The sequence below is a fragment of the Magallana gigas genome, chromosome 3 (assembly GCF_963853765.1).
Source record: "Magallana gigas chromosome 3, xbMagGiga1.1, whole genome shotgun sequence".
NCBI lineage: Eukaryota > Metazoa > Mollusca > Bivalvia > Ostreida > Ostreidae > Magallana > Magallana gigas.
In genome coordinates, this window is record NC_088855.1 from 4,920,816 (window position 1) to 4,931,814 (window position 10,999).

At 34.4% G+C, this 10,999-nt stretch overlaps 1 protein-coding gene across 2 annotated transcripts; it reads right to left on the reverse strand.

Moving 5' to 3' along the window:
- Positions 1 to 1,038: 1,038 nt before the first annotated feature.
- Positions 1,039 to 10,797, reverse strand: LOC105321089 (purine nucleoside phosphorylase). Of its 2 annotated transcripts, none has more exons than XM_011419277.4 (6): positions 10,614 to 10,797; positions 3,707 to 3,879; positions 3,488 to 3,591; positions 3,116 to 3,291; positions 2,807 to 2,997; positions 1,039 to 1,626 (listed from the first exon to the last, which is right to left on the reverse strand). In XM_011419277.4, exons 1-6 carry the CDS (start codon positions 10,772 to 10,774, stop codon positions 1,424 to 1,426), a joined length of 1,008 nt encoding a protein of 335 aa, XP_011417579.2. In that variant the 5' UTR covers positions 10,775 to 10,797; the 3' UTR covers positions 1,039 to 1,423. The 2 variants fall into 2 exon arrangements, with proteins under 2 accessions (XP_011417579.2, XP_011417580.2); XM_011419278.4 differs by lacking the exon at positions 10,614 to 10,797 and adding an exon at positions 5,409 to 5,566.
- Between the last annotated feature and the right edge of the window lie 202 nt (positions 10,798 to 10,999).

The following is a 10,999-nucleotide window of genomic DNA, read 5'->3' on the forward strand; positions in this document are numbered from 1 at the left end:
TGATGAGCAGGGCTGTTCATGGGACATATACCCAAGTATAATTACATGAGGGTTAAAATAAAACTCAAATCTAGTCCATCTTTTGAAAGTACGTACAATTGATGTAAATGAAATTAAAATTTATATATACTTTTATGAAATCAGATGATAAAATAAAGTATCAAAAAAAAAAAATTAGCAAAAAAAAAAGCATCACAAATAGCTTCGTGTAATAGCTTACAAATATGATAGTGTATATCAATATAACAGTGGAATGTGAGACTAATAGCAAGTGTTAATTGAGATATTATAAAAAAACAAAACAGTGTAAATGGTACATCATATTAATGGTACATTAACAAAACTGAGATTTCCAATAAAGAGATGAATTATCACATCTGCCTAGGTTACAAACCTGTTTCATTGACTACCTGAGTGATAATGATGAAACATCTTTACAGTATCAGGTCGTAAAGTTACAGGACAGGTAAAGCACACAGGATACAGGTTATGTTTAAGACAGGTAAGGATTGTAATTCTTAGAAACATCAATAACATCATAAAATTATGCCAGCCTTCTGTTTCAAAAATGAATTAAAAACTGCTGACCAACACCTTTCTTTAAAATTGCTATTCCATGTAACAGATAAATCCATCACAGATCAACATCAGAATAAGTTTGGTTGTCTTAGCAACCCTTTATGATATGCAAAATATATCCATACACACCACTACCACCAGAGAGATAGAATAAAACACCTGAATGAAACACCTGTGACAGGTGAATAACAATTCAACAGCCATTCAACCTGTCTATAACATACAAGCAGTGTGCAGTGACAGAGATCTCCCCAGCAACAATCAATCGTACTAATACTTTAATACACTGGTAGTAAACTTACATTAATACAGAAAATAATGTGCAGCCAATGCACACAACTCACATCTACACCAGTCTGCTGTCATCATCTATCATTTCATAATCTGCTCCAACAAGGTATCTTTGCATTTTGAACCATAATCTTATAATCTTGTTTAAAATTTCACAAAAAAATTCTACATCTTCAGATTCCCTTATTTACTATGTCTGGAGTCTAAATAGATGTATTGCTATGTATCAACAATATATGTATTTCACTAACAAGCATACCTGACACAATGTACAGTGTAAAGATTTACAACAAGTATAATCATATACATTATGTATACTGTAATATTAATAATAATAATAATAATAATAATGGAATGTAAACTCTTTGGATGCAATCGGATTTAATGTTAACATGAATTTACATTTCCGAACAAAATATAAACGTTACAACAACTTCTGAATAACTCTGATTATCTGTCTTTCAAAAGAAAATTTGTACAAAATTTGTTCAGAAGTTGGTACAAACCAACACATCTACAATAATTGAATTTGTACAAAATTTGAAAACATGGATTATGAAGCAATTTTCTCTACAATCTTTGAGATTAGTTTTTGCATGTCCTTGGATCGGGCTTTACCAGTCTCCAATACTTCCTCGTGATTGGCTTTCTGATCCGAGTCAAACTCCATCACACAACAGTTTGTAATCAGGGACATTGCTAGCACCTCCATTCCACAATGGCGGGCAACAATGGCCTCAGGGACAGTGCTCATTCCTACAGAGCAAAAGATAAACAGCAATTATATTAGTCTCAAAATTTAACACAGAAGTAAACAGGTAGATACATGAGCAAGGAGCAAATTAAAAGAATACTCCCAACACAGAATGTCAAAAACAAATCAAAGTACTGAGGTACTGAAAATCAGCTCTTTTGATGTGTCATTACATTATTATGTAATAAAGACTAGCAATCTCTTTCTCCTCTCTCTTTCTGTCTTCCTCTCTTTAATGCTTTTAATGTTGGCAAAGCATCAGAGAGAGACTAAATCTTGTAAGCGTTTATTAACAAAAATATGTTTCTTTAGTAGAAAAAATCAACAGTGCATTGAATTTTGAGACACGTGTCATAAAAACAATTACCCATTTCTTCAATGAACAGACAAATACTACTGCTTTGTAATGTAGAAGAATTTCATGCATATTGTGTATGTGTCCTAAATGCGTAGTCTTGTTTTTTAAATACATAATTAATTAGAAAAAAACTCCTCTCTAAATTTAATGGCAAACAAATATTAACCAATAGATTTGACAAAACATGGCTCTCTGCGCAACTATTCGGCATAGCAGAAGCTTCCACTTTGACGCTGTTTGGTTGTTTATTTACTTATGCAGTTTTACAGAAACACTGGCAATCTGTATGCCTTTAGCCAGGATTTGGCTTTCAGAAGAGCCTGGTTAAAAATTGAATGATTAAAAATATACATTCACACACTGAATAATGCCCTAGCAAAATTTTCGAATGAACCAGTTTCTTCAGTGTTTAATAAGTTCTCCATTAAAATTCATACACTGTGGGGGAGACTGTGGTACCATGTACTAGATCTACAATAACCTGCCGTATATCTTGTTTACACATATCCCAACTCACTGAATTTTTCTTGTTCTCATCAGTAATTCATGCTTAACTCAACTAGCTTGTCACACTTATGTGACACACATTTTAATCTTGTTTATGCCTATGCATGTATCTATCCACATAATTCCATTAACACCTCAAAAATCTAGAATTTCACACAATGGAGGACTGATAGTGATAAATATTCATGAAAACAAGAAATGGCTTCTGGTCAGTAAGGATATGGTAAGTAAGACTTGCCCTGCATGTACTGTTATAATTTCCACCTCAGTACCTTTACTGGTGTGACAAGGCGAGATTATTTCCAACAACCAATTACCTGTTGCATCACTTCCTAACAGGCGTAGTAGCCGGCACTCCGTGACCGTTTCAAATGTGGGCCCAGTCAGAAAGCTGTAAACTCCTTCCCTTATAAAGTCATTGAACCCTAGCTCCTTGGCTGTTTCTTTGGCAATGTCTCTATACTTCTTATTGTAAGCATCAGACATCGGCGGGAATCTTGGACCAATTCTAAATCAATCGTAACATTTTGTTATTCAAATTCTAAACGGACCAAAAATGAAAATCATGCAATCTAAACAGACTTAAACAGAATTAACTTCATGCACTGCTTCTTGACTGATCTTACCTGTCGTCATTGATCCCCATCAGGGGGTTGACTCCACAAAACCCAGGTAGATTGAGATGGTCTTTCATGATCATGACGTCTCCCACTTTGTATTCGGGGTTGATTCCTCCAGCTGCGTTGGTAAGAAACAGGGTCTTGACTCCCATTTTCCACATCACCCTGATGGGCAAAACAACCTGAAGCAGGGGAAATGGTCATTAATGAAAGAATGAAATTGCAGTTTAAATACTATTGTTAGATTGACGATACCTCACAATGTTACCTATATTGACAATTAAGTCTATGAGCAGAGTGTGACTAGGAATATTAAGGGAAATGAGCATCTCTTATTTCATAAAATAGCAATTTGACCATGTTATTAATGGTACTCACTCGATGTAAAGGATACCCTTCATACACATGAACTCGTCCCTGCATCAACATGACCGGGGTACCATTCAACAGTCCAAACACAAACTGTCCTAAATGACCAGGCACTGCAAACACAAACAAATTCCAACTACCAAGTACAAACGCGAACTTTATTTCAATTACATGACATCAAAAGTCTAGAGGTTGCCCCCCCCCTTCATCTACTCGTCTAGTACATACCAGTACTGACAGGAAACCCGTCCAGTTCGGAGTATTTGATGATTTGTTTGTCCTCCACCATCTCCCCGAGTCCTCCAAGCCCCGACCCACACACGATTCCAACTTTGGGAGCATGCTTGATCTTGCCACTGATCAGCGTGGCCAAAGCCTCCACCTCCTCAAGAGATCCTTGGCTGAAACAAAGAAGAAACACTTTCATTACAACACCTAAAGATTAGATTTCGTGTGTACTGTCTTAATCATTATCAACTAACAACATTCTTTATTTGGTCAGAGAACAGCCAGCAGAAACAGACAGGATCTCTTTACAGCATGTATCAACTTTAGCTGTATTTATTCATGGTCATTTTTTTTTTTATCTCATTAAGAATTGTTCTAATGCAACATCACTTATTGACTTCTGAATGTCAGAACATTAGATAATTCTATGTAAAAAATATATATATATATAATTTATATATGTGAATGCAGTAGGCTTGTGCATTATGTTACCTAAATGCATCACAATGAAAATAACCCAAAATAAATCATTTTGTTGTGCCCAAACAATGTAAAAACACAGAATTTGCCTTCAGCTGAGAATAATGTACCACATATGTATTTGGGTTTTTCATCATGTCCAAAAAAGCATGGAAATTTTACCATTGCCAAGCTGTCATTATACCAATCTAATTTAAAGGATCACTGAAAAAGATATTTTATAATTTAGATTCTGGTTCTTTGCCTTCACACATGAATGTGGCATTTCAAAATTAAAGATCTTGGATGTATAATGTCATCTACTTTTAATTCATCCAGTTACATATTACAGTTGATTCACCGATTAAGGCCAAAATAAAATCATTGGTTGTTTGGAATTGCCTCCCGCCTCATTGAAAAAACCCTGCTGATAAAATTTTATTAGCAGATATTAAACAACTTTTTTTATTTGGTGATTTTTATTTTTTACCAATTTTTAACTAGTTAAACTTCAAATATGAAAAACAAATAAAAAATTTACTTCCCTCCCTCTTGGGTCTAGAAACCCCAAGGCGGCAATTCCAAACAAGAATTTTTTAAAGGATAGCCTAATGTTTATTGATTTGGGGAAATTTTGTTGTTCAGTTGATCATATGACAATAATGAACTAAATGTTCATTGAAGTTAGATATGTACCTGACAACAGCTTTTATTGATGAGACTTACATACTTGAGCTTGAAACTTGAAACAAAATCCACAAAAAATGATGCAAATGAATATTAATGAAACCATATCATTTTTTCATCTTCACAAAATCTGTGAAATGCAATTTGCTCTTGTTTAACCTAAAGCTTGTTAAACAAAAGTGTGTTCGACAATGAGAAGCATCATAGATCAGTTAATATCTAATGCTTAGCGACTTCATTAAAATAAAACAAAAAATATCACTATCAATCTCAATGCAACATTAATGCAAATTAAATGTCATACATGTGAAATAATTCCACAGCAACAACAAAACAAGAATTTACCAAACCTGTGCCCTCATGAGTGTGAACCAAACATTTGCTACATTTCATAGCAAAACCTTACATTTCGTAAAAAACCTTCGTTACTACATGAAGAAAGGCTATTCAACATTGAAGAAATTGCCAAAGAATAACAAAATTCAAATGCTTGAAGATTACCAATAAAAGAAAATGACAACAAATATTTGAACAATACAAAGTGAAAAACTCAAACCTTGGACATTCAGCCATGAGTGTTTGCTAGTGGTCGGTAATAAATCCAGGACCTAACTGATGATACACGTCAAGTTGGCTCAAAATGTACATAACATGTCGGAGGTGACAATGAGTTTGACCTTTGGAGAAAATCATGTACTAATGGTATCAACAGAGGGGAAAGACCATTTACTCGACAGCATTCATACAACCGTAAGCTTCTTATAACGTTCCAAAGAATTCAATGGGACTTGCCGATTTATTACACATTTCTTAAGAGACCTCTAACACTTTCACTGGGCTATATTTAATATCGAATTTAAACAGAGCTTGATCTTTGTCCAGTTTAAACTTGAGTTAAGCCAGAACGGCATGGATTCTGGACAATACCACTAAACCAACACCACATTATCACATTTTTAAATTCATTCCATTTTATCAAATATATTGACTCTCAAAGTCTTTCAGAGCTCTGCAAACATGTTTGTTAAGGGAAAGAGCTTGTTTAGAACAGAACAAAAGGCTGGACTTGATCCCTGATAAGACTGGTCAGTGGTCAACACAATGGGAATGTTACAGTACTTGTAAACACAGTACAGGATCTCAATCAAACCTACAACTGATTTATGTTTACTAACAAGCTTTACGTGTTATTGAGTTATAGGAAGTCAGTACTGTATGTCATATACCTGATAAGTCAGTGGCCAGTTACTCATAGCATGATGCAATTCAACCACCCACTGTACACTATGTCTGCCTCGTCATCATGTTCAACATGCATTTTACACAACTGAAAGGGTTCAAATTACATTCTTGAAAAGACATATTCCTGTGAATAACAATCCATTTTAATTCTGTTAAATATCATATGCATTATTAGATCTCTTATTCAATGTGTATGGTATTCAAAGTTATGCAACTATGAAACAGAACGATCAGTTGTCAAGTAATTTAAACCTCATCAAAGAAAAAGCTCTGAGTGTATTGCGTGTCAATAATCTCCCCATCTACATTGCCTATGTCATAATTGTCAACAAAAACTCATCCTTTATGTTTAACCAACAGAATTTGCTTGAAATAGTAAACATTAACATGCCGACACACCTCCATGCTGATAATGTGTTCTATTGGGTTAACACATGACAATTATTGGGTTAACACGTGACAAAAGGCTTGCGAAATTCAAACTTTGTTGGTAAACATCTGATCAAGATTTTACTCATCTGTTAAAAAATTCTTTCACTCTTTGAAAAAAAGTTTGTTTCTTTTCTAATATTTAACAAAAAATATCTTGAAAATGTCTCAGAAAATGTTTAGATGGAAATGGACATAGTATGACTACAGGTACCAGTACATTCATGTATACTGACACTCTAGATATGGGCACGGTCATTTTCAGCCAATCAGAATGCTCGAAACTGTCAACATAAGGGCGCACCTCCAAGGTTACCTCAAAACAACCCCAGGTGAACCTGAGCCTAGACATATAACGTTCTCTGTGGGGGTTGACACTGACTGGCTATAACCAGTAGTCTACATATTTCCAAAAAGAAAAAAATCAAATTAAGACAGTCATTTTATATCTTGGGCATTTTATTTGATAGGGTTTCTCTTATATTACAGTTAACAATTTTTGTTGTCCCATCCCACTTTCAACACTTTTATAACTTCAAAAATATAGATAAAATGACATTTTCTAGGTCAGATAAACATTGACTAACAATAAAACCAGTTTCTACTCGTCAGAGTGTTCTGCAGGGTATCTTTTTTCCCATTGGTACAGTAAACTGGTCTTATATTACTATTTCCCGCAATTTAGATTTGAGTAAATAATTATTTTTCTTAAACGTTAACACATAGCACTCTGTATATGAGGGTAACTCAACAGTAAAAATCAAAACCAATTAGATCTAGTCAACCATACTAAAATATCCTAATTGACAAATTATGGACATGGTATTATTATACTTGATGTACAATTTTTAATCCAAAATCACTTTATTTTCATAGTGAACAAGCTCATTATATAGTAAGGGACACCATTGGTCAGTTTACAATTGACCTTGGTTCACAGGTACTTGACCTAGTTTAAAAGGTTTGTGTACAAATATAAACATTGGCAGCACTAACTGAAGCACTGAAATAGTCAAACAATCACATGGCAGATCATTTTGTTTGGGGTTTTTTTTTCATAAATTTTAAAACTATTTAGTTTTTGATTTTGTTGATTATGAGATATCAAACGAGTTTTAATTTTTTAAGATGTTTCAAATCAAGTTAGTAATCATGGTAATTGACAATAATTTGTTTGAAACAAGAGGCCCAGGGGCCACATCGCTCACCTGAGCAACAATTGCCTTAATTCTGATCAAATTAGCATTACAGTATCAAAATATCTTGACAACTGAGTACAGTAGATCTTGCTAAAAAAATTGAAAATCTGCCAATTTTTATCAACCTCTTATTTTTTGGTAAATACCAAGCCCCTTTTGTTGTTGTACCTGTAAAAAGATTTGTCTCTATTCCTATATACCCCCCCCCCCCCATTTCATGGCCCCATTTTTCTCAGGGAATCATGGTTTCATCAGACTTAAATCTGCATAACCTTTGCTTTCACACTAAGTACTGAGTTTTGAACCGAACACTTTCCCAGAATAGTTTTAAAGTTTTTCTCTTTATATTCCTATGTAAAAATTCAAACGCCATCACGGTCCCGCCCTACCACTAGGGACTGTGATTTTGCAAACTTGAATTTACACTACCCGAGGATGCCTCTACACAAGTTTAAACCCTTTCTGGCCAAAAATTCTTTAAAAAGATTTGTAAAGATTTTCTCTATATATTCCTAAGTAAAAATTCATCCCCCATTGTGGCCTCACCCTACCCCTGGACTATTATTTAAACAAACTTGAATCTATATGATCTGGGGATGCTTCCACTCAAATTTGGGCTTTCCAAATTTGGACTTGAATCTACACTTCCTAAGGATGGTTACTTGCCAATTTGAGATTTCTTGGTCAAATATTTTTGAGAAGAAGATTTTTAAAAGATTTTCTCAATATATTCCTATGTAAAATTTGATCTCCCAATTGTGGCCCCACCCTACCCCCGGGGATCATGATTTGAACAAACTTGAATCTACACTACCTGAGGATGCTTCCATTTCCATTTGAGCTTTTCTGGCCTAATAGTTTTTGAGAAGATTTTTAAAGATTTTCTCTATATATTCTTATGTAAAACATGATCCCCCTATTGTGGCCCCACCCCACCCCGGGGACCATGATTTGAACAAACTTGAATCTACACTATCTGAGGATGCTTCCACTCAAATTTGAGCTTTCCTGGCCTAATAGTTTTTGAGAAGACTTTGGCTCAGGTGAGCTAAAAAAGGTTAAGTTTACAATACAATAATAAGTTGTTAAAGTTGGTTTCTGGAAGAAGAGACTTTGAAAATTTTCTTAATAAATATTGAAATTTTTTTTAGTTTTTTAATCTTTAGTTTTTAAGATCTGTGTACAAACATAGAATTGTGAGCAAATCTCTGTATCTTGCTTATAATTCGAAGCTTAACACTCAAATATGGTTAGTAAATAGAAATTGTAAACAATTAAAACACAAGAAACATGCACTATAACAAATAAAGAACACAATTCATTTTTTCGAAATGAATCATATATATACATGTACATGTATATATACCTACATATTTCCGACAGCGATATCAAACTCTATTTAAACTGAATAAACTCGAGAAAATGCCGAGCATCTCAACAAAACCTATTGCATTAATATACCATTACGCAAAATATAATGCCGAATTACCGATAGAATGAATTGTATTTCAGTACTTTTTTGATACATCAGATTTTGCTAAATTTGTGCAGGTAAACAGTTAACTGTTTGATTTACCGAAGTCTCTGTTTGATTTGATACGTAAAAATCACGAAATACAGACGATAGTTCCCAGGTTACAAAGCATAAATAATGAAAACGAAACGAAAATCAGAACAAGCTAACACCAACGTCATGTGTGAAAACTGTCAACGCATTGAAATATTTAGCCTCAATTTACTTCACAAAATCGGCACCAATATATTTTGCATGTTTCAAAAATTTCCCTTCATTCGCGAACTGTTGCACAACAAGCAAATTCATCATAGTCAGATCGACCATTTTTCGTATAATGTCATGGCTGCTTTAAACAAAGAACCTCGTTTTAGATGTATGGAATGCGAGTCTTGGTAAAATGGGTACGCAAACCCGGGCCGTGGCAAAATAAAAGCCGGGGCAGATCGGCAATCGTCAATTCCAAATACGCATTATTTTGCAGCAATATTTACAGCAAATACAAATATACTGGTCCATCAAATATCCTGACTTTTAATGAGATTGGCAGATTAATAACTGCCAATCTTTTGTTTTGCCCAGGCCAAGTCTTGTCTACCCATTTTACCGGATGCCGAATCCGAAGCTATTAAACTGATTGAAACACGCCTTTCCTTTATTATTATTTTCGTAATAGCTCAGATTTGAAACAGAATTAGACCTTAATTTTTGCAATTTATATTTTCCTTCCCATAAGGATAATTTATGCTAAACTACGTTGAATTGGAATCAGTAGTTCTTGAGAAGAAGATTTTTTAAAATGCACCCCCCTTTTTCTACAGTTTCAAGGTTTTCTCCGCTTTGAATACAGATCGGACTTTTATTTCTGCAATTTATATTCGCCCTCCCATAAGGATGCTTTGTGCCAAATTTGGTTGAAATTGGATAAGCGGTTTTAGAGAAGAAGTTCAAAATGTAAAAAGTTTACAGACGGACAGACAGACGGACAGACGGACGGACGGACAGACGGACGGACGGACGGACGACGGACAAAAAGTGATCAGAATAGCTCACTTGAGCTTTCAGCTCAGGTGAGCTAAAAAAGCTGTAAATTTTGTTCCATTTTGGCCTATATAGTACGAATACAATTTCTAAGTCTTGAAAAAAGATAAATATCCATGCATTCTTTTTCAGCTCTGGAAATTAATTTTGAATCTTATACAACCCTTTCTGTTACATGTGTTTGCTTTAACAATTATCTAATATTTAATATTACTGCGAAGAAAAATTGATCATATATGTATTGAACATTTATTTGACAGCGCACATGGTTTTTTTTTTACACGCGAGTGTAAATACATCGCAACGTGTTTATATCTCGGCAATCGTGAAAACTTACTTGCTTTGTGGTGTATCTATTCCCTTTATCTTTCGTCGCTTTCCATTCGCGACACCATTTATGTGCTCACGATTTCTCTTCCTATTTGGGACACCATTGATGTGCTCCAGAACGCCGTTTTTCCTTATCACTGTCGTACTCATTTTGTTTCTTTGCAGCATAAACAAAACGTGCAGTTCTTTAAATACACGACAGTCGAGCGGATGAATATTTATCAGGCGAACGAGTACAGAATTATTTTTATACATTTTTGTCATGCAAACTTAAAAGTATGGGGCGAAAATATTTATAAGGAATGGTAGATTGGCAACAGATGTTGCTGCCAAAATAATTCCAGGTGTTCAAAATTACACGAAACATGATGCACTATTTTATTTATCATTTCA

Excerpts from the sequence above, each read along its gene's own strand:
- LOC105321089 (XM_011419277.4), bottom strand. The coding sequence starts at position 10,774 with ATGCTGCAAAGAAACAAAATGAGTACGACAGTGATAAGGAAAAACGGC. Across the intron at positions 3,592-3,706 it reads CGGGTTTCCTGTCAGTACTG|TGCCTGGTCATTTAGGACAG; the intron begins GTATGTACTAGA and ends TTGTGTTTGCAG. Across the intron at positions 3,292-3,487 it reads AAGGGTATCCTTTACATCGA|GTTGTTTTGCCCATCAGGGT; the intron begins GTGAGTACCATT and ends CCCCTGCTTCAG.